The sequence below is a fragment of the Rosa rugosa genome, chromosome 7, assembly GCF_958449725.1.
Source record: "Rosa rugosa chromosome 7, drRosRugo1.1, whole genome shotgun sequence".
In the NCBI taxonomy this organism is placed as follows: Eukaryota; Viridiplantae; Streptophyta; class Magnoliopsida; order Rosales; family Rosaceae; genus Rosa; species Rosa rugosa.
Window position 1 is genome coordinate 9,702,122 of NC_084826.1, and position 27,561 is coordinate 9,729,682.

Sequence of the window (27,561 nt, forward strand, 5' to 3'; positions counted from 1 at the left end):
ACAATCTCTTTTGTTTCTTGATGATTATTATTGGGTAAATGGTTAATAGGCAAACCTCTTTAGATTTCATCTGATTCAGTGGTTTATGTGAATTTATTTTTTATTAATAAGAGGGAGGATTCGAAATTGAGATTCTATGACAACATTTTGTTACAAAAAATTGACTTATGCATTATATCAAATGCCTAGAATCTCCGACCAAATGCACTATACAGAAATATTTTTGGCATATAAAGTATATTTCCAAATTTCTAAACAATATGACAATGTGATTATTCTACCAATTAATACACGATACTTGAGTAAGCTCGAGTATATAAGTTCTTTGTAAATTTGTATCTGTATTCATTTTTGCAAATCTTCAATAATGTTTTTCTTTAGATAGAAAGTATAAATCTTAATATTGTACGAGTTAAATATTTCTAATTTCTAATGTCATAATTTTTCTTCTTGTGTGATTTGAGTATTTGACAATGAAAATTGTGGGTGGGTTGCAAAGGTAAATAAGTAGAGTAGAGAAGACATTTTTCAGTGATCCGAAACTCCGAAAGAAAATAAGAAAATCCCGAAACACACTTGTCCTCCAAGACCCGTCCTTTGTCTTGTCAACAGTGTTGAGCCAACACTGTCTTTCCTCTCACTTAAACTACAAATGGAACCGGAACTGGCCGAGGACTCAGCTGCCGTCATCGAAATCGACGCCTCCGAAGACGATGCCGGAAGCGGCAAAGATGCGGCAGCCAAAGGCGGAAAGGGTAAGAAGGGAAAGAGCAAAGTGAGGGGGCCTTGGTCTCCGGAAGAAGACAAGGTGCTGAGTCGGCTGGTGAGTAAGTTCGGGGCCAGGAATTGGAGCTTGATCGCCCGCGGAATTTCCGGACGGTCCGGCAAGTCTTGCCGGCTCCGGTGGTGTAACCAGCTCGACCCCATCCTTAAGCGCAAGCCGTTTTCTGGTAATTATTACTCCCCAAAACCATTTTCGATTTCTTTAATCAATGTATGGCTTTCAGTTCTTTTCTAAAGTATGAATCTTTGGAGTTGTTTCTCTTTTGGGTTTTCTGAACGATTTGGTGCTCATTTTCGGATCCTGAGTTTGGGTTCTCAAGTTTTAAGGAACATTGAGATTAGCTCCAAGACGGTTACTTTTGTAGTATCAAGAATTGTAGTACAACTCATTATTTCAAAGAAAAACTTTTGACAGTTGATTCTATCTAGATTGCCTAAATGATGTTAAATTCTTGTCATAGGATTCATAGGTGAAGTAAAGTATGCTGGAATGTCTAGAATATTAGACACAAATGTTCTAGATATCGAAAATGTTGGGCATTTTAATCTTTTGGGCCAATGTCCACAGAGAGGATTGACACACCAGATGCTGTTTAAGTAGTGGGGGATCCTGTGGATATGTTCAACAATTACTCTGATTCCCTTCTTTAAAGTAGCATCGATGTGTATTTTGATATTAAGTGGTAGCCAACTTGTATTAGAGCTGTGGATCATGAGTGCAAACTTTTGTTGAAAATCTATTTCTAAGGTCCCATTATTGGAAAAGGATCAGCTTTAGTCTTGTATTCAGATATCATATTCAATGGAATTGTGGACTGCTTATTGTTAGCACATTATTTCAACAGAAATTGGTGCAAGATGTGCCATCAATTTGGCTTCTAGCAAAACCTATGCAGTAACCAAGTTGTACTACATTGTTAACAAGCTATTCCAATTTTGGTGATTTGATCATGACATGGCAACTTCCTGTCTGCAGTATTGGTTTTTGGTGGCAAGCATTTTTTACTGCCTGAGATTTGGACAGTGTATTTGATGCATTTCTTATCATGCAAGATGAGGCGGAGAGAAAAAAGTATTAAGTAAAAACGTTCTACCGACTTTTGCTATGTGAAGATAATGCTTTATTGTTTCCAAGTTTTCTTATAACTTATACAAAAGGCACATCTGAGTTGTTATACGTATATGGTTACTTAAAATATGCAATATGCTGAAATCTAATAGCATATCAATTCTGAGTCACTTCAATACATATTGTCCTGATCTTTTCCATGAATTTATGTTAACATCATTCTTCCCTTGAAAAGGCTGATTATTGTGAATTGTTTCAGAGGAGGAAGATCAGATGATAATTGTAGCCCACACAATCCATGGAAACAAATGGGCTGCAATCGCAAGGCTTTTACCAGGAAGAACAGATAATGCCATAAAAAACCACTGGAACTCCACCCTACGTCGCCGGGATCCAGACAGAATGAAATCAGAATCAGGTAATATGGTTGAAGATGTTAGCTTGGACAAAACAATAGCATCTTCTGAAGAAACACTCTCAAATGGAGATGTCAATTCATCTAAATCTACGGAAGGAAAAGAAGTCAGTTCTCTAGAGTATGCAGATGATCAACATGAAGACAAGGTGTCAACAGATGGTCTGTATAGTAATGAAGCCAGAGAACCTTGTACTCTTTTTAGGCCAGTGGCACGTGTAAGTGCTTTTAGTTTATATAACCATTTAGGTGGCCAGGATCCTTCATCATCATTGCAAAGGCCAATTCCAGTTCAAGGACCTCTGGTTCAAGTAGCAAAACTAGATGTAGGCATTTGTAAATTGGTCGAAGGAATTTATGGTGAGCGGTCGGTGCCTGATCAGTGTGGTCATGGCTGCTGTTGCACACAGAATGGCAGGAATACTGAAAACTCTTTGTTGGGGCCAGATTTTGTGGAATTCTCTGAGCCTCCCTGTTTTCCGAGTTTTGAATTGGCTGCAATTGCCACAGATATAAGTAACCTTGCTTGGCTTAAAAGTGGTTTGGAGAATAGTAGTGCAAGGGTAACAGGTGATGCAGCTGGTAGTATACTCTCTCATGCGTCTCAAGGGCAATTGGGGCATTTTGAGGAGAGTCGAATGAATCATCTTTTTCATCATGAAGAGAGAAAGGATAGGTTAATGAGCATGAAGACTAATGTGCTGTCAACCTAAGACTGGTACACAAAATGATTTCCTACAGTCTGAACTTGGGAACTCAGGCTGAGGTTCTCTCTTAATTGAGTTTTACTGTTAACCAAGAAGTTCAGATACTTGCTTCCCTGTCGGAAACTTGTTACTGCTCAGAGTCGATTATAAGGGAAGGCCTCTACTTTTTCTCTAGACACTTCTCACTAACCTTTGGTCTGGGTTCCTGAATGTTGTACTCATAATAGCTGATGCCTAAATAATAGACTACCTTCATGCAGAGGCTGGAGGCAGAATTCTGATACAGAAGTATGATGCGCTTCTGGAAATTCACAGCTTGACATTTTATAGTGAGAAATGAAACTTGTTAATTTGGGTATAGTTCTCCTCGATTCGAGAAAGATATAGTTTCACTTATAGCTCAGTAGCTGCTGTAAGCTTCAGAAATCTGTTTCATTGTTCCATTGTTTCTGTTTGTTGTGTAACCATATAAATCTTGTTGGTCTATAATCTATATAATCAAAGTTGCTATGTTTTCGTTACTCCACATCGTTTTTCTACTGCTAATTAATTCCTTTGAAGAATCATAGGCCCCGGGTTCCTTGCATTTCCAGCTTCCTGACTGTGAAACCTAGCTGCTATAACCATCAAAGAAGTTTAGGGGCCTGTTTCACAGTGCTCTTAGAAGTGCCAAAAGCATTTCCAAAATTCGGCAGAAATGGTTAGAAGCGCTTTACTGCTTTAGGAGAAGCACTCCAGATGGTGAAGTGCTTCCCTACTCCATTTACAAAAGACACTCAAATACTTGATGAAACTTTTCAAATGCTTCTAAAAACAACCGTCTAACAAAAATGCTACTGAGGAAAAGCACTTCCCACAGAACCAAAGCAACTGAAATGGGTGGTGAGTGATGACCCGGGACATAAATAATTTCATTCATTGAAGCTCAAGTTTGGCGCCAAAGCGTGTCACGCGAAATGAAGAAGACACAAAACAAATGTAGACCCCGGAAGATGACTTATATGTTTTATGTTCATGTTTATGTCGTCCAGAGCTGTTGCTTTTTGCGTAAGGTAGCTGTCGCCAAACTGCTCCAGTCAGATATTTAAAGAAAGCTTTTGTTTTGGGGCAGTGGCTGTCTGACTGGTAAAGAAGAAAAGGCAGAGGAAAAACCCAAATGGAAGAAGATAGATTTGGCAGCAGCCCCACCACGATATTGATTACTTGCTCCAATTTCAATTCTCGGATATGAGAAAGTGGGTCGGTTCCACCTACACATGTGAAAGAAATTAAAGCGACTCAGACCGGTTTTTATGGATTTGGTGTTGTTATTGTTGGGCTTCAAATTATGTTCTTAAGGAAGAAAAGCTCTGAGATTTGGAATCAAGGATGACCCACAGTACAAGGAGGAGGATTAGGATGAGATTAAAGCTAAAGAAGAAAAGTAGACGAATATGATTCCAACTCCATTGCTAATTATGTATCTAATGCAATTACGTTTGCATTTACCCATCTAAAATCAAACACAAAGTTACTTGGAAAATGAAAGGAAAAGGACTTAAGTTGGTCGGCAATTTGTATAGCTTGTTATATAGCATAAAGAGGGTTAGAATTTCCAAAGTAGAAAGAATAAAAGATAACGGCTTAAGTGATGAGGCCAATATTGATAAAGTGACGCGTGTTAAGAGGAGCTAATTTTGTAGGAGAGGATTACATTAACATAGTGATAATTATGAAGAATGTGACTTTGATTTATTATCTTTTAGAGAGACTCTTTGGACCTTTAATTTTACTAATAGCATAGTGATGATTATGAAGAGTGTGTTTTGATTTACGTTTTTGAGTAAATTCTTTTTAGACTTTAACTTATTTAAAATGATGATAAGATTGCGATAGATTATTTCTTATAAAATTTTAATATCTCCCACTGAAAAGTCATCATATTTATCCCATTCCCGTTATAGAGGTGGATCTTGGCACCAACCAGATTTGGATTGTAGCTCTTTTCATTGTTGTAACACATTTTCTATCTTTTGCACTTGTTTAATATAGCATAGACTTAACTTTTGTGTTCTTCACGCAAAGGCAGATTACATAAGCAATACCGACCTAGAAAAGAGTTGGTCCACCTTCAGTCAACTGCATGATGACTCTGAAAATTTACAAAACAGCAAAATTATTAAAGAAAAAAAAAACTAAGCTGGTTTCTACATCTGTTGTATATTAAAAAAAAAAAAAGAATCTAATTTTTAAAAAACCTCATTAAAGTGTGACAATTAAGGTAGAGACTGACATGCACAGAAACAGTGCTGCAACTACTAGCTTGTATAATTAAAGTAAAATTGAAGTATTGGTTAACTGGAAGTGATGAGTACATAGAGTACAAGCAATATTAGCTAATATATTCATTTCCTTTCTGACACCATTGCCTCTTCTTCTAAAAACATCAATATTCTTTCCTTGCAATGCAATGTTGTCCAAATCTATGTCCTTAAAAAGATATTCCTCGCTCCAATTATGGCTGCAAAAACTCTTTTCCAGGCTGAAAATAGTGTTTTTTTTATTATCATCTAATACATTTAAATTGAAAATTTTTCAGTCGTTTTATCTGTAAAGAGTTTTAGATTATAAATATTTATTTTAATAGAGTTAGTTAATATTATACGTTAACGTTTTTCAACACGTGAAGTAACGTTTTGTATTCTATATCATTCTAATTTTCAATGATTTAACATAGAATCTATCGAAAAATCAAAAATCAAAACTTACCATAGAGCATAATTAACAAAATCAAAATATTATGAAAATTTTCATGTCTTTTTATATTGTTAAGGTATTCTTACCCACACCACACCACAATCTTTCATGGACATGTTTGTCACACAAGCTCAAAACTAACCCTACAATACAGAATCTCTCTTATGACAGTATTTGCTATTCTAGTATGGCACCAAATATTCCACTCAAACCTTTTTCTTTTTCATTTTCTTTCTTCCAAAAAAGAAAAACAAATGGAAATTGGAGTTGTCTTTATCAATGAAATCTCTCTTCTGAGATATAATCAGTGCACCCACTGCACGTTTCTCTTCCTACCTTCAACTGTCCCCAACTCTCTCTCTCTCTCTAAGCATGACCTCTTGGGCTCTGCAACCCTCTGAAACCTTCTTCTTAATCTGATCACCTTTTACTTCTGCATCAGTTTTCCGGTAGCAAATTTCAGACACTAATGGAGTTAGCACTGCACCTAATCCAACACCCACTTCTTTAAAGACCCCCCAAAGCTCCGAGCTTTAATGCTCCAACTCTCTGTTCCTCTTGTTTCAGCTTCTGGGTGTTTTGGTTCCGTCCTCCTCCAGAAATGTCCGCCGTCGATTTAGAGCACGGCGGTGCTGCTCAAACCCACCGCCTCTCCTTCTCCAGAAGTGACGTCAGCGGTGACGGCAGCGTCTGCTTCTCCGACGCGGACGACGGGTCGTGCTACTCGCAGTTCTTTTCGACCAACGGCGGGTCGTACGACGAGTACAACTTTGCCGCTTTTGTGTCTGATCCTGCTGAGGCCGGAGTGGTTGGGGTTTCGTCGTCGGAGTCTAGGAGAGACTCGTCGGTTTCGGACTGTTCGGTCCATGTCGTGGAAATTGAGGTTGGGCCGCCGGAAATTAAGGTGCATTTGGATAGAGTAGAGAGAGATTGTCGGATTTGCCATCTGGGCTTGGAGAGTAACAGCCATGAATCCGGAGCTCCGATTGACTTGGGCTGTTCTTGCAAAGATGATCTGGGTTCAGCCCACCGGAACTGTGCTGATGCTTGGTTCAAGATCAAGGGCAACAAGTAAGTAAAGCTCAAGTCTTTTTTGGTAATTCTCACTTGCCAACTTAGCATTATGCAAATATTACATGTCTTAAAGTAACTTTCATTTCTTTTTGGTAAAATTCTTAGTTACCCATTTAGCAAATTTGTAACTTCTGCTGATATAGTTCATGATTGTTAACCTATAAGATTATTAGCCTAACTCATAATTAATTTATACTGGACAAGTATATTTCTTAAAGTTGAAGGATTCCCTTGTTGAATGATTGGAAGGCTTATTTGGTAGAAGATGCTGCAGAGCTTTTGATTGACAAAAGGGAAAGTAAAGAGGGTGATTATTTATCTTGAAAATGGGGGAGGAAATGGACAAAGAAAAAGCAGAGGGTAATGGGATTGAATGTGTCCAAGTACAAAAGATAATACCTTGCTGCTCTGTCTTTTTCTCAGAGTATAGGAATCTCTCCACTGCTCCTTTAGGGATTCCTCTTTCTCTTTATGAACAAAGTGGAGACTTGACATCTTATATATTGATTGGCGTTCCCAATACTGTTTATATTTTGGGGAAAAAATCTAAAGATTGTTGCTTGGCTGCCGACGCACTAGTAGACTAGACTAGTCATCACTTGCATAGTTTCCTCGACTTATAGTGTTATATAGTCATATAGCTTCCTCTGTTCATATCATATCCATAGTTTGTGTACAGTTCAGCCAACTCGAACTTTATAGGTGCATATATAATTAGTGGCCCAAAGTTTCTTATCCAGGTCAAAAGAAGATTTGTCGTTGTGTCACTCCTAATACCAATTGCCTTTCAATGTGCTATATCTCATTGATTAGGGTTCCTTAAAGAGTGACATTGTTATCCAGATCCACATGGTGGGAGTTACTTTTAAGTTTTAATGAAATCTGTACTGTTTGAATCTGAAAGGGTTTATGATGAAACTTTGAAAATTTGTCAGTACATTCTGTGCTATGTGTAACAAAACTTGTAACGTATGCATTTTAGTGTTATCAAAATCAAGAAATGATTTGTGGTGATCAAAAGGAGAATTGCTACCATCTCCATTCTCCTTCTTTTCTTACAAGCAGAAGTAGGGTCTCGACTTGTGGTTCTTAATAGTAGGTTTCTGGGTTTATTATGTGTTTTTGTCAAGTATAGTCATTAATCTGCTTTTTAATTGAAAGAATCATTAGTTTATACTGATTCGAGTCTACATGGTTTTTTCTTTTCTAGGATCTGCGAGATTTGTCATTCAATTGCCCGCAACATTGTTGGGCCTAATGACATTGAGATGATTGAGCAGCTGAATAATGAAGCCACTAGTGCCGCAGCTACGGCTGCAGTCTCAGCACCAGGGCCTTCAACAGAGACTCGAAGCTTTTGGCATGGTCATCGCTTCCTCAATTTCCTTCTTGCTTGTATGGTATTTGCTTTTGTCATATCATGGCTCTTTCACTTCAACGTTCCTTCGTGAAATCTCAACAAAGATCGAGTTGAGAGAACAAGTGAAAAGAACCAAAAAAAGAAGTGCAACAAAAGCTGCAAAATTTATTGTAGGATGATAAGTAATGTGTAGCTTCATGCCTTGCAGAGGTCACATAGATATCTGCCTAGTGATTGTTGTATCAATATCTGCATAAGTTTAGAGCTTTCATTTAATGATCAGGTCTTACATATATAGTATTTCTCTCTTGTTCTTTTTTTTTTTTTTTTTTCCGACTAATATATTTGGTGTTCTTTGAACATTACGAAACTGCTGAATTGAATTGTATTAGGGCATTGCTTCCTTCAGTGTATAATCCTACGGGTTAATTTTTTGAGGCGTAGAGAGTCGGGTACTATAATGCAGATTCTAGCTAAGCAGTCTAAGACGTCATTTAGTACTCCACACTAGGAAGGAATTCTAGTCATCTGATATAATGGTGGGGATTAATGAGGAGGCCCTAGGACCTAGGTGTTAGTACAGGAGGCCCTAGTACAAGTTGAGACCAACTGAAAACTAGAGCTCAGTTGGTCCAATCCTATTTCCATTGAACAACTTTCTAAATTACCAGGATACACAAAATGGTCAGGAGTGTCACGACAAGATGAATTCAAAATTAAGCTATTTACTAATGGAAAGAAAATTAAAAAAATATATCTGAAAAATTATGACAGTCCACAACATGTTTTAAGAATGTGTTTGATATATAATCAATCCCGGCTTCTTTATACTATTCCAATGATAATGAAAAAATAATTTGAAATTATGAAGTAGCCACAAATTATAGGGAAAACATCACAAATGGTGTATGAACTTTAGGCATTTCTACACTTTGGTGTACTAACTTTCATAACTATCAGAATGGTGTATCAAGTTTGCTCCAATATTTCATTTTGGTGTACGCCGTTAAATTTTCAGTTATCTTTACAAAAAAAAAAAAAATGACAAAGCTAAAGAAAAGATAACGGAATTTTTTTTTTTTTTGGCAAAGATAACGGAAAATTTAACGGCGTACACCAAAATGAATTATTGGAGCAAACTTGATACACCATTCTGATAGTTATGAAAGTTGGTACACCAAAGTATAGAAATGCCTAAAGTTCATACACCATATGTGAAGATATCCCCAAATTATAAATACCATTAAGCCACAAGTCAGCTATTGCCAATTTGCCATGTTTTAGTTTCAGGAGATAGAATCTTTCGATTGCTCTACTTGTACATATGGAGCCATTCACATTTTCAGTGCAGTATATGAACCGTACGTATGCTTTCATCTATATTATTCTCCAAATCAAAATGAGTCTACTGTTATCAGAAACTATTGACAGATTGTATAGTTTGTTTACATTAAGTTCACTCTGAATTGATTACTACTTACTAGTGTACAAAAATTGGAAGAGTCTGCAGCAGCAAGGAATCATTGTCATTCTGCCCAACCACAATAGTACAATTAGGCGGCCACATATATTCTAGGCGAATATGTCGAACATATCCAAGAGTATATAAATCCCCACTTCTTTTCCGACTAGGGTATTGGTAATCTCGTGTTGCGCTAGTGAATTGGTAAGATGAAGACCTGCATATATATGAAGCTCTTGAACGCTCCTTGGATTCAGAAGCTTCCAGATGGTTTTTGGGCTGTACCAGTCTTATCCGCTCACATGTAAGTAAATTTTGAATTTTGTTTTAACTAAACCTTGTCATTGAATTAGCCACAATATTGTTGGGCCAAATGATATTGAGATGGCTGAGCACAGTGAAGCCCAATTGTCATGTATCCTTGTAGGTAAATGCTCTTCGGCCTCTTCCTGCTTGGAAAGCTTTTCCTACTCCGCGTTGATATAGGATTTTAGATTTTGCTATAAACTCATAGACCCCTCACCACTACCTATACAATACTCACACAGTCATACTCTCCATTCTCCATTAATTTCAGTTCTTGAAACATGATAATCGAGAAGCAAGTTTTCCGTAGCAGAATAACACAGAGAGAAACAAGCAAGCCCCATCGCCTTAATGAAATCCGAATCAGCATGGACTTGCTTCCCCTCCCACTAAGCCTCTTCAAGCTAAGTGTGTTGGTAGTGCAACAAACATTGTTTATGGTATACCACATCTTGTAACCCAAAAACAAACGTCGGTTCCTCTCGATATGCTGCCCTACCAAAAGCGCGGGTTCACGAGGCAGATGGCTCAGTATCTTTCCACGATGGGTGTCCCAGAAGATGAGCAGTTCTCTATTATTGCACAAGTATTTGAGGTGGTTGAGGACGAGCCTGTCCTCCGGTTGCCTATTACTCTGGTCATGGCGGACGTGACGGTGAGGACTACTCCGGATGGACCGGATGTGTCCTTGTTTGGAAGTCAAATGATGATCGATGAGGCTACATGGGAATTAATGGAAAGATATAGGAATGGCGATCCTCTGGCCAACTATCGTGATCCAATTATAGTGGAGGCTTTGGATTTTGTGTTACTGGATAGTTTGGAACCTGCTATTAGGCAGACGCCGTGTCTTCTTTGTAAGGAGAGCCCGGATCACTTTGTTCGCTTGCCCTGTTCACATCTTCATCACAAAAGTTGCATTTTCAGGTGGCTGGGATCCTGTCACTTGTGTCCCTCGTGCCGACATCAGAATGAGCTCCATGCAATGAGGCATAGTGCTCACGGTGACACTTCTTTGGAAGAAAGTATCATGAAAGACAGGTTTTGGTGGGCCGAGTTAAGGAAGAAGATATCAAATCTTGCGTGGTTTTTATTTTTGTTTTTGTTTTTCTTAGTCTCAGTATTTATTGGTTACAACTTAGAAAATTAAGCCAATACAATCAGCTTCTAAAAGCGAGATGATGCTAGTTTGTGTTTTATGTAGTTGGTTACTTGATGCTAGTTTTAACTTTTAACCTGTTCCATTAAGGCTTTTGAATTTGCAAAAGAATAGAATGAAACTAGTTTTGGAATCTTTTTGCAAAATTGACCCACTGGTAATTTTCCTATATACTTAATTTGCTTGGATTTTATGTGTGTGTCTACTTTTGACAAAAGATTTGCAGCAAGAAATCAATGTCATTGTGGTTGAAACTTGAAATATCTAGCATGAGAAACAATTATAACAATTATATATATCTTGTGTTGGCCACTTCATTAGAAAAGGCTTCTGCCAGAGGAGCATGAAGATTAAGATCATATACATAAGGGGAGAAATATATACTGCTTTTTTCATGTTTGATACCAAGCTAAATTCAAGAAGTAAAATCACACTTCTATGTGTACTGGTACAACTCACAAACGGATAACTCACTGCAAGAATAGAAGCTGCACATGACTACAGAAATCAGCAGGAATGAACTCGAGCCTTTTGTATATATTCCTAGTCCTGAAGCGTAGAAGCGTCTGACCGTCTGTCCAATGAAAGCTTTGTTATTAATTACTCCATTGCTCTTTTCCGATGCCTCTCAAACTCCAGTTTTCTCTCTTCAGATAAGAATTCATCAAGAGCATAACCATCACATCCATCAAGAATTTGAACAGCAAAAAGTAGTAAACTTGCGAGCTGAGCTGAATATCGCACATCCAACAGTTCGGAGGCTCAGAATGAAAGCTCCTTTTGCTTTAAGGGAACTTGATGTTCAGCTTGGCTTAGCCATAAGGAAGAATCATCAAGTCCTGAATTTTCCCAACAGCAGATAATATCTAACAAATTGCACAGTGCCTGCCATAAACGCAAGCATATCGTTTCAGCATGATAGCTTAACCAGAATCATCTGCAATAAGATGTGTAACAAGACCATGGTTTACCTTTGATAATTAGGATATCCAAAGATATTGTGCCCATCAAATCTCTCAAACCGCCATAACTGAATATTTCATGAACGATATCCACTTCCTGCACAAAAATAAGATCCGGCACTTCAGTTAACTGACATGCCTCACTTACTTCTCATCTACAGTAATATGTAAGAGAAATCCAATACAAACTGATGCTTACAATAACTTAATTAGCTAATTTAATAACAGATACTCCAACAACTTGTATACATTCCACTGTTCTATCAATCCTTGATATAATTTTCAGCACAGAACCATTTAAATATCGTATTGGAAACGTCAAGAAGGTCAAAAGATGAAGTTCAATCATAATCTACTTGTACTAAGATGCACCAAACCACATGAACCTTCCATTTGAAGCCAACATGTGCACCTTCAGATGAAAAAGTTTGCAGACACCTCCAATTAAAAGTCAAAATGGTATCACGAATTTACTGGTAAACTGGCACACATTCCATTAATTTACTGGGGGAAGACTGTGTTCTTAAAATCCAATTAGACGATACAAATACAAGAATATATATGCATCTAAACATGAAGATACTAGAGCGCATCTAACTCAAAACCAATTGGCAGTGGGTGGAGAGGCCGAATACTTAACAGCTCTTATCCTAAATTTGCTATGTAGTACATTGAATTGTCTGATAACATGCCTATTGAAGTAAAAACTTGGTGTATACTTATTTTATAGCTTTAGCTACACATACACAGGATTCTTTACCCGAATCAACTAGAGTGCCTTTTAGTAAATTAACAGAAACACATGAGCAACCACATTTTCCACCTTTCCATAAGAGTCAACCCAACAATTTGAAAAAGAAAATGAACTCAAGATTTACAGTCAACTAATTTCTCTGCTTCATCTCCAAAACTTTAGGTTCGTAACCGTATAAGGGAAAGGGAAATAAGTACCTGGACTCTGTTTGCTCCCATTGCACAACCATTGTTTCTCCTGTTGAATAAAAGCTCCTAAAAACCGACCTACAAATTATGCCCCTGCAGAACTAAAACAGTAAATTAACAGAGGCTAGGGAGTACAATTCATCAAAAATATGGCCAAATAACTTAAACGTAAAGGGAATAACAAGAAGAGAAGAGAAGATGGTGGTGGTTTGCAAGATACCTTCAACAAAAAACTACAAGCAATTAGCTTGGAACAAATATGTGATACTTCATTTCAATACTAGCCTATACCCTCAGATGTTGTAGCTCGTTTTCGTTCCATTCCATATTATAAAAGATCTTAGATTTGATGGCCAAAACTTGATTATAGAGCCAAATACTCAACTCTGCAAGCAAAAGGAGAGATGGTGTCCAATGCCATAGACTAGCTGCAAGAGGATAAGGAAGACTTAGTATACATATTCCGTGATATCTTTACAAAGACAACAAAATAAAAAAAAGAGTTATACCTTTGTTCTGCATGCCCTTAAAAGTTTCCAATGCAGCACCTTCGAGCTAGCAATGATCTTCTGAGCAAAGAAAAAGCCAAAATAATCTTACACCACCACTTTGGATGACACTTTGCAGTCACAAACTGAAAGCTTCTTTTCCTGAACCCGTGTAAGAGTTATTAACTCCTAGATTGTCCCAAGAATGAGCATCTCCCGTCCAAAATATTCTTGCCAATGAAAATCTTTGACTCTTTGTTATTCACCTCCTGTCCAGAAATATGATCATGCACTTCAAAGTTAGAATTCAACGCAAGCATAGTCTCATTTGTATTTAAATTTCTATGGAAGAGAGATGAACTTATACCTCCAGCAATGACAGTGCCTTGTGACACTCTTAGAACAACACAAGAGCAAGAAACAACCTTTTTCACTTTCTCTAAGAACCAATCATGCAATGCTGATAGAGAGAGGGTATTGAATTAAATTAGAGAAAAGCATTGTCACCCTATATCTGTGCATTATTTTAAAAGAAATAAGTAAACAAACCTTACTGAGAAGGGATCAGCTGGAGTACCTAACTCTGATTTCATAACAGTTGCTCCTCCAATTGCATCACTTACAAAATGATTGTAGATGTTCCTGCAGATACAACATATATAAGGAGTAAGTAATTGATAGAGCCAAGAAGGTTGTTATATAAGAGACTAGGAGTGTCACATAGCCTTACCCTTTTTCAATGCCTATATCCTTATTGACATACACCAGCACCTCTTATTCCTGGTGCGTCACATAGCTTCAATGGTCCATGTAATCACCTCTCTCAGTTAACTAATGAAAAAGAAGTTTGGTCAATGATGGATATGCAAAAATAAGGATATATAAGTTTTAATTTCGTTAGAGATGCTTCAGAAAAGAAGAAAAAAAAAAAGTGGCTTTAGAAGGGACTGACTAGATTCATATGATTTGCGCAGAAATAATGACTAGTTTGCATCTGGGTGGGTATACTTAATATGACTATTGTAAATAACTTGAGAAACTATGAAGATTATTTTTTTTTCTCCAACTAAAATTGCAACTTGTATCTTTAATTCAACGAAATTGAGTGACTTTAAACTGATGAGATGAGAACAACATGTCTATTGAGAGAGAAGAAAAAGCCAAAGCATTCTTCTCACCCATTTTCATGACATGAAAAAAGGAACCGGAACTGGTGAGTATGATGCAAACAAAAAGGAGAAGCACAACTGCATAACAATTAACAAGTATAATTGAGTACATATAGGAGAACTGAGAAGAAAAAAAGATAAGAAAGACTTACTTTCTAAGTCTGTTTTCAACCACATGCTTCCAATATCTCTCCAAACGCTAACTCCATTGATTCTTTTCCAAAATGTCATCTTCCTACAAACTAAGAAAATCCAACGGGCTAGAGAAATCTCCAAGAAAAAACACTTGTAGAATGATAAAAGTTGCTCTATAGTACAACAGAACTGGTCAGATGCTCCACATTGTAAGTCTGCGGTACCAAAATGGTGAAAATATAGTCTCATAGTCTCAGATAAAGCTTTTACCTACACTTATTAATGCTTGTGGAGTTTTATTGTATTTACACCAAACAGTAAATGACAACAAGAAATTAAGAACACCATTCTTCTCTGTGGGTGTGTTGATTCTAAAACACATAATTGAAAGAAAGTGACGGCAAACAAGGGGGAAAAAGACTTCCATAAGGTGCATAACTAATTTAATTTCAGACAAACCTTAATATTTGCAAAAAACATCTGCAACTTCTCTTGTTTGGAGATAAGGACCAGTTCATGCACATATTCGATGCTGTCTTGAGTCTTGGGTATTGATGGAGACAGGAACAAAAAACTTGGGCAGACCTTCAAGAGTCCTCCATTCAACAGTTTGGAGACACAAACTGAAAGGGATGCTTGAGTCTGCAGACAAGTTCAGGTTAAGATATCATACTGAAAAGGGATGCTTAGTATGATACCTTTTGAGTATGTAAACTGTTGAATGGAGGACTCTTGAAGGTCTTTTACAAAAACTGCAGACACAAACTGCGGAATGCCATACAATACTAAGCATCCCTTTTCAGTATGATACCTTTTCAGTATGTAAAAGACGAATGCCATACAATACTGCAATAAAATAAATGTAAAAGACGATTTTACCTTTGAAAATTTGGATATCCGAATAATTTGTGCCCATCACAGTCCCTCAAACTGCCATTACTGAATCTATCATGGCCGATACATGCTTTGCTTTTACCACTTCCTGCACAGAAATAAGAGCAAGCACTTCAACTAACTGACCTGCCTAGCTTACTTCTCATGTGTAGTAACATGCAAGATACCCAAAACATAGTCTTTTGTGTTTTGAATAAATTTCTCTAGTAATGTTTGACAACATACATTTCACCATTTTATATGTTTCCGCTTTTCTATCAAATCTTGATGACATTTGCAGCATAGAACCACTTAAAATTTTTATTGGAAATGTTAAGAAGATCAATCTTAATCTACTTTTCATCATGAGGAACTTCAAGCGATCAGTGAATTCTACTTGTGAGTTATGACCTGATCGAATTGAACCTTGTCAACACATATCTCAAGAAACGAACTAAAATAAGTTTGGTCATTATCAAAAAGAAACAAAAGGAAGTGTGGTCAAGGCTGGTAAAAGAAATATTGGATAAACATGGTTTGTTTGGTTTAGACTTCACAGATGGTTTAGAACAAAAAATATAGCTTTAGAAGAGTGACTGGCTTGTTAATGAATTTCTCAACAAGCAATCACACAGATTTTGAACTATTTTGCATTTGTAGGATTACTGATTAGGGTTCCAATCCAGGTTGACAAATATGACTCTGTTAAGCCAAACACATTTGCCCTTGAGATATGGATATTAAACCTAAATATTCAAATTAACATATCACTCTGCAGTCTGCACCCTCCAATAAAAAGACATAAAAGAATATACTGTATATGTAACGTAATCCAATAAAAATACGTCTAAAAAATGTTATTGCAGAATATAAATGCTAAATCAAAATTTCTGCAACTCAACATACTGGTCAAGAAACGTAAGGATTGGAGTAGAGTTTTTCTTTTGAATTTAACAGAGAGCAATTTATACCTGTAGCAATTGGAGTGGCTCTTCATACTTTCAACAACAACACAAAGCATCGAACCACCTTTTCCAATTTCGCTTAGGACCCCAATCCTGCAATGCTGATAGAGAGATGATATTGAATTGCAGATGCTCCTGCAGATACAATGTAGTGTAAGCTGATATAGAATCGGACAGAGAAGCAAGAGGCTATAGGAAAACATTACAAAAGACAGAATGTGTTACATAACTTACCCATATTACTGCAAAACTTTGAGCAATTCCAACTTGACTCTACCAGCAGGCAGCTCTTATTCTTGATGAGTCACAAAAAAAGGGTCCGTGCAAGCCCCTGTCTCATATAACTAATAAAAAAGAAGTTATGGACACACCAAAAAGGGTATACAAGTTTTAATTTCTTTAGAGTTGTTGGCCTCGTGGCTTTAGAAGTGACTGACTAGAGTCTAGAGTCATAGTATTTTTTTAACAACAAGAAGGATTTTGTAAATAAATTGAGAAATTAAGAGCTCCATGAATTTTTGTCCCACCTAATATTGGAACTTGTATTTTTGAATCAACTAAATTGACTGATTATAAAACGACTAGCAGAGATGAGAAGAAAACATAGAGTGATAAGAAACAGCACTTTACTTGAGAAAAAAGAAAAGAAAAAAGAGTTACCATTGATGTCTGGAATATGAGAAATCTTAGGCCACTCAGGGCCGCTCTCCTCTCTGCATCTTTCACTCAAAAGGGGACAACCGAGAATCTGTAGCGAATCTAATTTGGTGAGGCGGTGCATAGCTTGGACGGAAGGTAGATACATTAGATTCTTGCAACAGGAAATACTTAACCAGTGAAGAGATGCAAGGCTTCCCAACCAATCTGGAATAGCCTCCACTCCCTCAAAGTCATATATCCACAAACTGGTCAAAGTGTTGAATTTGTTCAGGCAGAGACTTGAGCTTAGGCCACCCGTACAAGTCTAAATCTTCAAGTTGTGGCAGAACCTGAAAAGCAGGGAATGAATCCAGCTCATTCCAAAACGGACCAAGTCTCAATTTCTTGAGACGGGTGAATACGTGTGGGGATGCCATTGCTAACCCACTGGGTAGACTTGTTAATCTGGAACAATCATAAATCGTCAACTCACGGAGGGATGTGAGCTTGTCTAAACTTGGAACAGTCTCTAGATTAGGACACTCTCTTATTCTCAACTCCTGAAGAGAGACGAGGATTTGAAGAAAGGCACAAAATTGCTGCTCAATTTGTGCACTTGGACATCCCTTGATTCCCACAAGCGTTGGAGGGTTGTACACACAAGATTACATACACACAAGCGTTGGAGGGTTGTACTGAGACTGCCAATTGGAATGGATGTTACCTTAGGGCACTCTTCTACTCCCAAATCAACAAGAGAGGTGCAGCAGCCTAGTCCACTCGGTAGGCTTGATAACTCAGGACACTCCAAAAGCCGCAGTCGACCAAGGGATGGGAGGCCCTCAGATGGAATTGGAATGGACGTTATCTTTGGGCAGCTCCGTATTTCCAATTCTTGAAGAGTTGCGCAGTCTCGTAGCCCATCAGGTAGACTGGATAACTGAGGGCATCTATAGATGGCCAATTCCCGAAGAGATGGGAGACCACCGTGCTCAGGGATGGACTCAAGACTGGAGCAATCTATTATATGTAACTTCTCAAGAGAGAGTGGGTGTAATAGCCCATAATCAGGTAAACACCTCAGCTTAGGACACCCAATAATCCTCAGTTCCTGAAGAGACGCGCAGCAGTACTCAAACCCTTGTGATTGGGGAGTAGCAATACAAGTTAACTCCTCACAATAGTCTATACTCAAATATGAAAGATTCTGATTGTTTTCTAACAACCTTTCCGGCAGACAAGCAAGTCCCCTCACTTGGCCAATCTCGAGAGAAGTGAGAGTCGTCAGTTTATTGCTTAGAATACTTGCTATTGGAATGCCTCCGCTATTCATGCCTTGAATCGCCAACTTTTTCAGAGATGGAAAATGGCTGGGAGCACTTCTCAATTGGTCGCAGTAGATCAGGGTCAACTCCTCAAGGCAAGGAAACACCGTCAGTACTCTTCCTGTTGGCACTTCCATCCAATCAATTAGGTTACTCAACTCCTGAATATATAATGTTTTCAATGCGGGAAACAAAACCTTTATATCATCATCATAACCATAAAACTCATATCCCAAACACTTCAGATTCCGCATGATTTTCATCTTCACATGTACAAGATTGGGCAGCTGGCCAAGTGCTGGGACTCCTTCGCATTTATTGCATCTCTCTAATTCAATCTCTTTTAAATTGTTGGATAGCAATAACCATGATGGCAATTTAACACCCATGAAGCCATGAATCTCCAAAAATTCCAAATTAGAATGTGGTTGCAGGGCTTCAAGTACAACTTCGTCACTGTCAGCACTGTTGCTTGGCCTACTAGGCGTCCATCTAAAGAATAACTTGCTCAGATGTTTCTTCTCCACTAAATTTGCTTTCTCTGCTTCTTTTTTATCTCTTACATGTTCCATATTATAAAGAGATAAGGTACCTTTCAAATGGTTTAAGCCACCTAATTCCCCAATATGAGGACCAGTCTCCTTACCCATCTTTACAAAAGGTAATGATCGGAGATTAGTCAATCTTTCGAATACCCCAGCTGGAACTTTTACATTTTTATCAAAATAAACATGTCTCAAGTTGATCAAATTTGCAATTTCCTTTGGGAACTCTTCAAGGACATGAGGCATTTTAAATGTCTGAAGGTTATAAAGTTGTCCCAAAGATTTTGGAAAAGCTATTATTTTTGTTTTCATGACATTCAGATACCTCAAGTGTTTCAACTTTCCAATTGAATCTGACAACTCTTGAATGTCTGCCTTGTATAAATTTAAAACACGTAAAACTTTAAATCCGGGTGAGTTGTTGTCAAGGACTGCTCCATTTGAAAATAAGGAGCGCAAGTACTTCGACTTTGAAACACGTTCAGCAAGATCATGAACAAGATCATGCATCTTACAATAGGCTATATTACCAAAGGAGTCCATTTTCACATCTTGAAAAAATGAGTGATGTAATAGAATATTAAAATATTCATTACCTGTATCCTCCATCTCTAGATTATCTTGGTTAGGAGAAAGGTGAAGCCATCCTTGAGCCATCCAATGTTGGATCAAGTCGTCCTTTTCAAATTCAAAATCTTTGATGAACATGGAGCAGTATGCAAAACATTGTTTCAACGATGGAAATTTCAATTCATCAAAACTCAATTTCAAAATCGTCAATATTCTATTCCCTTCCTCCGGTAAATTCCATATACCACTATCCACAATTGATTGCCATTCATCACACTTTTTAGAGCGCATCACATTTCCCAACACCTATAGAAAAATTGGTGAGCAAATAAGTTAGATATCTACAAAACAATAGTGTGGCAAAATATAACAATAACAAAACATACAGTAAGCAGTGGTGTATCTACTCTTAGGGCTACCTCATCATATAGCTAAATATTCTTGTTGCTCTTTTAAATTTAAAAATTTTCTCATCGATTATAATATAAGAATAAGTAGAAAGCATGAAATTAAAACTTCAAATTAATCAATGTTATAATTTACATACCTTTGCTACTAATGGTACACCTCCACACTTTTTAGCAATCTCCCTTCCAATTTTCTCTTGATCTTCAACTATAGGAGCACTCCCAACTGGAATTGCTCTGTCCTTCAATATGAGCCAACATTCATCATCCGATAGTTTTTTTAAATCACGCCTAGGAAGGGTCTCCACCATTTTTGTAACTTTGTCGCTGCGGGTAGTGACAAGGATGGTGCTTCCTTGCCTATCATTGATATTTACCAAACAACCAATCAATTCTTCCCATTTTCCAGCATCTTCGTTCCAAACATCATCAAGCACAAGAAGATATCTTTTATCTTTCAACTCCTTTTTGAGGATCCTACACATTGCATCTATAGCTTGTACTGCAGCATGTTCAGGTTTAATAGACTCCAAGATCCCCCTTAAAATCGAGTTGACTTCAAAAGAGGTAGACACACAAACCCACATCTTTTCTTGGAAGTGCTGCTCTATCTTACCATCATGATATACTTGTTTAGCCAAAGTGGTCTTCCCAAGTCCTCCCATTCCCACAATGGCCAGAACTGAAAGATCATTTTCTTGATTGTTGTTTGAGTTAGTCAAGGCACTCACTATATCTTCCACAACATCTTTTCTTCCAATGATATTGTTTTCATCTTTTTTGAAGTCAGAGTAGGTTTCCCTATCAATTTTTCTTTCATGGGAGATTGTTGCCTCTAAGGAATGCCTAGCAACAACAAACCCAAAACCACTTGCCCTTTTACCCAAATCCTCCAAAGATGTGTTGATTTTCTTAATTTTATGTGCCATTTTAACACGAAAAAGGATGGGATTAGAGAGGGAAAAAAAGTTTAGCACCTTTTTCTTCATCTGGTTTCGCAGTTCCACCTTACGCCGAAGAAGCTCATATCCATAGTCATCCAAAACATCATCGGCAAGATGAGCTATTTCTTCAAGCTTCTCCAACCAGCGCTTCACAGCCTCGCCCTGATCTTGTCGCGGATGTTCAGCATCTCGCAGCACAGCTACAAGCATGTTTAGCGACTCACGCAAGTTTGTTAGTTCACCATCGAAACCCCATACAAGACTAAAATCTTGAGTGGCAAGTGAAGCCACTTTGATCAGCATTTCCTCGGCAACAAAAGTAAGAAATTCAGCCATGGATTTCTACTCAAAGAGAGTTAAGAGTTGAGACAGAGAGCAGAATCCCTTTTTCTTTTTTTTTGGTGAAAAGAGAGCAGAATGCTTAATGAGTTGAAGAAACTATAAATCTATTAGGTTGTTGGACTATCAATAGGGAATGTAGATGGAATTGCCGATAGATTTCCAACCATAGATTATAGATAGATTCTCCAGCTGTTTGGGATCATAAACTTAATTCCTCATGTCAATACATTCAAATTGCCGATAGATTTCCAACCATAGATTATAGATAGATTCTCCAGTTGTTTGGGGGCCATAGTGCGTTCACATCATCTTGTTTTATCCTTGACTAAAACAAGACGGACCATGTGATGATTGTGATCGAAACATTCAATGATAAACTTAATTCCTCATGTCAATACATTCAAATTACTATCAAAGTGAAAACTGGAAAAATATCTATATAGCTTTTAGCTTTATTATAGGGGGAGTGAAATTTGAACACCTATTTTGAGAAAAGTTTCAATCTAGCTACAAGAGCCGAGAATCTGAGATCAAACACCAATTTCAATTTTGATCAACTTCAAATGGGTCTTGGTTCAAATTTTAACACCAATCAGATGGCAACCCCGGCATGGGATAAGGTGGGCTGTAGCCCAGATAGGACTTTTGGAAAAAGAAAGTATAATTGTGTTTGGTTTATAAATTACCCCATTCTATGAAACAATTTGGTTTCGAAGCGGCTGCTATTAGGCAGCCCGATATCTTGTTTGTAAGGACTAAGGAGAGACTTGATTACGTTATTGCTCACTGGCCCTGCTCACACCTTCATCCTTTGAGTTGCATTCTCAGGTGGCTACAAACCTGTCTTACGGGACACCAGACTTCTTAGAGCAAGTTCATCCGTTGGGTCACCAGGGTAGGAAACTATTCACTGTCATTGGATCTTTGCTTCCACCCGTTTGGTCAGCCGGTCAGGGTCACCAGTCAGTTACTGTTCATCAAATATTTTTTTTAGTGTAAATATGAAATGTATGATGTAAATAAATACTACTGATGAACATTTTGGAAATCCAACAAAAGAAAATTTTATGGGTAGAAAAATGATATATTCACCGACGACTCAATTTCCGACGATTTTTTTTTTTTTTTTTATAACTCCACCGACAATTTATTTATAGGAAATTTTGGTTATATTTTTTTTTGTTACCGTTGTAATCTAACAGTTACTAATTACTATATATATATATATATATATATTAACCTTATCTAACTCCTTAATCATTCACCATTAGATCCCATTCATAATTAAAACCAATGGTCCAGATTTGTGGACCGTTGGCTTCACATTTTCAAGGCTTCCAATGGCTACCGGCCACGTCACCCACCCACATGCCACAACCTGACAGAATCCCCACTCCCACGCGCTGCAGCCTTGTTTCCTCTAGAGGACAAGCGACTGCCATGCACTTTTGGGTCTTGACGCGTCTCCCCTCACCTCTTCTTTTTGGGCCAGCGTGGCATCCTGGGTCACGGCCTCAGTCACCATGGTGCCCGAGATGGTGTCGTGGGCCTCCCACTGTGGTCTTGCCCCAACACCGGGGGAAGCATGAATAGTGAAAATATCCTCCCCCAGGCCTGCTTTTGACGTGGTGCCCGGGCATGAGAGAGCCCGGTCAACTTGCTCTTATGGATGAATCGTCGGGGACAGGGATATACCGCTCGCAATGTGGTCGTGTCCTCTTGACGACACTTCTATGGATAAAAATATCATGAAAGTATTAAGTTAAGAGTTTGGAATTCAAATTTACTGCTGGATAATTTCATAATTACATCTGAAAGTATAAGTCACTATGATGATGTTTCAGACTCAGGTCAGCAAGGTCTTCTGCATATCTTCATTGAGGCATGAAAAAATAGTACAAGGCGCTAGAACAACAGTTATCAAAGCAAACGTTAATTTCCAATAATCCTCGGGTGAAATAAGCAAAGCTAATATACGGAGATAATAACATCAAAAGAATAGATACAAAAGACTAAACAAGACTACATATATAGTAAAGCCCTGGATAATAAAGAAAAATAGAAAGAAAAACATCCTATACACATCAAGTTCTGTTCTTTTTGGCTTCCAAGTTTGTGCCATCTTTGAGTGTTTCTTGTGCATCATTGTCCATTCCAAGCTTGAATAGGCAAGCTGCTTGAAGATATAAAGCACAGGGCCACTCGGGAGAAATCACCTGGGCTTGCATAGCATCCCCAAGGGCTTCTTGTGCCATATCATTCATCAAGTATGACAGACAACGCCGAGCATACACCGTTGGTGATACCATTGTCCCACAATCAATGAACTACCAGGGAGAAGAACGAAAACAGATTAGCCACACGCTAGGCAGGCCTCAAAAGTATGTTATCAAACCGAAGACTCACTAAGGCCTGTTAAATGAAAGCGTGATTATTACACGCCAGTCTAAGATTATTCTGAGAGTGAGGACTCACTTGTGTATAGGAATCAATTGCAGTTGCGTAGTCTTTCGCTCTAAAAGCAGAATCTGCACTCTTCTTAGAATCCAAGGTCTCCTGCATTTGATTAGTCCACAGCTGGAAAGATAGCTGTAGTCACCAAAAGCAGAATTAGCACCAAATAGATTTACCAAAAGAATAAGAAAGAAAATAGATACTGTTTAGGGCTAGGACAAAAGACCTCATTAGCAATTCCCTCATCATCCTTGTATCCATTCTTCTCCAGTATTTCATGTATGGCTGTCAGATCCATTCTCAAACAAGCTTCACCAAAAGGAGTTAATGACAGTGGCTGTGTTGAGGATGCAGTTTCTTGTGGGATACCCATCAAAACATAGGATGCAACCTGCTCAGAAACGATGTAATCAGAAACCTTTATTCAGGCAGGCTAGCTTTGACAAACTATACCGTACGCACAATTTATGGTGGGAAAGTTAAATTCATTATTCAACAAAATCTTCTCTCCTTCCCTACTTTTATTTGTTTGAGTCAGAAAAGAAATGAGGTTAGAATCAAGAAGGTCAAACATTTAGAGGATCGACAAACACAAAAGGGTAACCGAACATATAATTATTTTCTGATGTTGAAGTTGGTAATAATGTACAAGAGGAACCCAATTTATAGGCTTGTGTTTCTACTACGATGGTAATAGAGATAGTAAGTTTAAAACCATGAGGAGATAAATGCCAGCTCATGTTTAGGTTCATTATGCAGTAACATCCCTAGAGTTGAGGTCCAACCTATGACTCAGTTTTATACATGTAAACTAAAGTTGGTCTGTGAGTTTGAGGAGTAGTTGATGTATTGCACATTGCACATGTATAATTAATCTAGATATAACTTAGGTCAGCACTTCATACTATGCTACAGTTGTTCAATCCCTGCTATATCCACAGTAATATGAGACGAATGGCGATACTTCTTTGGCTTTAACGATTATAATCAAAGAGAGAAGGAACAGCAAAGTGGCAGTGGTGACAGAGAGCAATTGTATTGGCCAACTAGTACAAGCCACTAGGCTCTGAGTAATAATTTACAAGGAAAAACCTATATATGCGTTCAAGGGATCAGGGAGACTAAAAATTTTGTGACATACAGAAGACATATATCCAACAATAATGATACAAAACCATACCTCTGTTTCTTTCTGAAGTGACATAAGAGCAGTGGCAAGGGATTTCGCATTAGGCCTCTCACGAGCTTCATATTGCAGACAACGGGAAGCCAAGCGTACTAACTCGGTTCCGTCATCATTTGAGAAATTACCCTCCAGAGCCGAATCCATCAGCATCAGGAAATTCTTGCCGCGAATAAGATCTAGTGCCTTCAAAAAAGACATGCAAACATGGTAAGCCCCAAGTGTTCTTACATGATCAACTCAGATCAATATTTGAAGTCATAAAATTGGACTCCAAAGAAAATTAACACATTAGTTCTCATTCAAGTTGACATTTTTCACAAAAGACAAATATCATTAAACTCACATGGCTGGGGGGAATATGTTTGCCACTTAGAAGATCTAGCAACAAGGTTCCAAAGCTGTAAACTACACTTTCTTGTGTCACCCTACCTGCCAACCAAAGACACAGCCAAACAATGTATCAGAATTACATCATACTTGAATCCAATGGAATTCATAGTAAAGAGATGAGCTCTGCAAGGCTAGTTTCTACGCATGTCAGCAACCAATGGAATTCAAATTCATGTACTCAACGTCTCAAAACAACTTTTGATTATCCAACACCCAATTCACTGAAACCATCCCCAAGTCAGATTCTAGTTCTAGCAGATGGGTGTTCTAAGTTGGGGTGTCTGTGAGTGACTAAACCACTAGTTGCTGCTAACAGGTAGGCAATCATTGACGCCGAACAAATCTTCTAGCAAAAATGCACAACAGTTCCAACATTGTCCGATAAGGCAATAATCATACCTGTCCTGAGGTACTCTGGTGGGGTAAAGGCCAAGTTAGTACTGTAACTCTTCCCATCCCTGCTATTCTTCATAAGTCCAAAGCAGGACAGCCTCGGATTCGCATCCTGCTCAACCCAATGTGAACCAATCCAAGTTAAAAATCCCCTAACAGCAAAAACAAATTGATTCACAAAAAAGAGTTCAAGAACCTACTGAACTACCTTATCAAACAAAACCCTGTAAGCATTGAGATCATGATACAATGCACGCCCTTTACCACTACAATACTCAAGAGCCTGAGCCAAATACAGAGCCACCCTCAACCTCATAGCCCATCTCATTGGCTGGCTCTCCCAATGAAACAAATGCTTCGCCAAAGTCTCATGTGGCATAAACTCAGCCACCAACAACCTCTCATCTCCTTCACAACAACACCCAATTAGATTCGCCAATCTCTCACTTCTCAATGTCCCAACCGATCTTGCTTCCTCCTATAAATTAAAAAGAACAAAACTTTATCACATTACTCAACTCAAAAATAAAAAAGGAACAAACTTTTACTGCATTACTGAACTGAAAAAAAAAAAGGAGCAAACTTTATTATTTGAAAGAGAGAAAAGTTAAACTACGGACGAGGAATTGGCGAGAATCGGGCCAGGCCAGCTTGTTGAAGCGTTTGACGGCGATCCAACGGTCGGCGTTGTTGTCGAGCTTTCCTTTGTAGACAACGTTGGGGGCCTTCTCGCCGTGCTCGGAGACTATGTTGTCGGAGGAGAAGCCGCACGTGGCGGCTTTCAGTTGGTCTAAGCTGAACTCGGTGAAGCTCGGGCACGAGTTTTTGTCGCTTTTGCCGCCCCCATTCTCTGCAAACAACAACGAACGCAATCAAAGCTTTGCTCCTTTTCTTTTCTCCAAAAGCAAAAACAGAAACAACAGAACAAAAAGGTGTGAGCTTTGAATGGGTTACTTACCGAGGTCGGTGGATTCGAGGACGGAGGGTTTAAGGTGGGAGTGGAACCAGCAGAGAGAGAATCTGGAGCAGCGGGCTCCCATTGCGGAAAGATCAAGCGGTGGAGAGTGAGTGGAAGTGGAGAAGTGGGGATGATCAGAGGGTGGATATCATAGCTCAGAGAGTCTGAGAGAGTGAGCTGTGGATCCAAAGTTGATTCAGTTTGCTTTGCTTCACAGCTCTGAGCTCTCTGCTGCTGCAAATATCTATGATCTGGTTCAGTAAGTTCAGTAAGAGGGGAAGAGGGAATATAAAAGAAACAAAAGAAAATAAATGGGTTCTGAAATTGTTTAATGTATTATTATTATTACTATTTGGGATTTTGGGAAGCCATTATTATGATCAGGCTCAGTGTGTCCCTCACGTTTTCATGTGTTGGGTATGAGGCTTTCACAGTGTGAGTGTCAGAGAGAGAGAGAGAGACTTTATGTGAAGCAAAAAATGCAAAGGGATGCAAAAGGGAAGGTCCTTTTTTTTTTTTCTCCTTCCACTGTGTGCTTTCTGGTGATTGTCTGCAATGCCATCATTTCTTCAAGAGGAGAAATTGTTTAGTGGTTTGGTTTAGTGTGTTTGATTAGGGGTCAAATTAATGGCAGTCTTTTATTCTTTAATGAGTCAAGAAAGTCAAACAAAGGAATTGATGAAGAGGTGGGCATTAATAGGATTGTCCATCTAATTAGTTTTGCTATATGGTCCCTATCAATTTATTCTCTTTGATAACTTGTTCACTATCATAGGACCAATTCTATTTACCCACACTAGTAA

General features: G+C 38.2%; 4 protein-coding genes across 19 annotated transcripts; 2 read left to right on the plus strand and 2 right to left on the minus strand.

The window, feature by feature from the left end:
- The first annotated feature begins 529 nt into the window (after positions 1-529).
- LOC133721147 (transcription factor MYB1) lies at positions 530-3,484 on the plus strand. Its single transcript, XM_062147681.1, has 2 exons — positions 530-950; positions 2,112-3,484. The coding sequence occupies exons 1-2, from the start codon at positions 653-655 to the stop codon at positions 2,978-2,980; spliced, it is 1,167 nt and encodes a 388-aa protein (XP_062003665.1). The 5' UTR covers positions 530-652; the 3' UTR covers positions 2,981-3,484.
- A 2,520-nt stretch (positions 3,485-6,004) lies between these two features.
- Positions 6,005-8,444, plus strand: LOC133722421 (uncharacterized). The gene is made up of 2 exons (XM_062149319.1): positions 6,005-6,781; positions 7,995-8,444. Exons 1-2 carry the CDS (start codon positions 6,312-6,314, stop codon positions 8,233-8,235), a joined length of 711 nt encoding a protein of 236 aa, XP_062005303.1. The 5' UTR covers positions 6,005-6,311; the 3' UTR covers positions 8,236-8,444.
- Positions 8,445-11,367: 2,923 nt separating this feature from the next.
- LOC133720262 (putative disease resistance protein RGA3) lies at positions 11,368-21,559 on the minus strand. Of its 16 annotated transcripts, XM_062146487.1 has the most exons (15): positions 20,232-21,559; positions 17,266-19,990; positions 16,840-16,949; positions 16,612-16,740; positions 15,647-15,749; positions 15,227-15,532; positions 14,785-14,874; positions 14,642-14,710; positions 14,194-14,294; positions 14,013-14,105; positions 13,831-13,923; positions 13,485-13,732; positions 12,985-13,403; positions 12,043-12,130; positions 11,368-11,956 (listed from the first exon to the last, which is right to left on the minus strand). In XM_062146487.1, exons 1-2 carry the CDS (start codon positions 21,369-21,371, stop codon positions 17,798-17,800), a joined length of 3,333 nt encoding a protein of 1,110 aa, XP_062002471.1. In that variant the 5' UTR covers positions 21,372-21,559; the 3' UTR covers positions 11,368-11,956; positions 12,043-12,130; positions 12,985-13,403; positions 13,485-13,732; positions 13,831-13,923; positions 14,013-14,105; positions 14,194-14,294; positions 14,642-14,710; positions 14,785-14,874; positions 15,227-15,532; positions 15,647-15,749; positions 16,612-16,740; positions 16,840-16,949; positions 17,266-17,797. The 16 variants fall into 16 exon arrangements, 15 of the variants coding, with proteins under 15 accessions (XP_062002471.1, XP_062002473.1, XP_062002462.1 ...); XM_062146489.1 differs by lacking the exon at positions 15,227-15,532; XM_062146478.1 differs by lacking the exon at positions 14,642-14,710.
- Positions 21,560-23,294: 1,735 nt separating this feature from the next.
- LOC133721834 (serine/threonine-protein kinase BSK6-like) lies at positions 23,295-27,347 on the minus strand. The gene is made up of 9 exons (XM_062148575.1): positions 26,759-27,347; positions 26,421-26,650; positions 26,009-26,278; positions 25,807-25,912; positions 25,361-25,446; positions 25,012-25,200; positions 24,058-24,222; positions 23,853-23,966; positions 23,295-23,704 (listed from the first exon to the last, which is right to left on the minus strand). Exons 1-9 carry the CDS (start codon positions 26,838-26,840, stop codon positions 23,462-23,464), a joined length of 1,485 nt encoding a protein of 494 aa, XP_062004559.1. The 5' UTR covers positions 26,841-27,347; the 3' UTR covers positions 23,295-23,461.
- Positions 27,348-27,561: the final 214 nt, after the last annotated feature.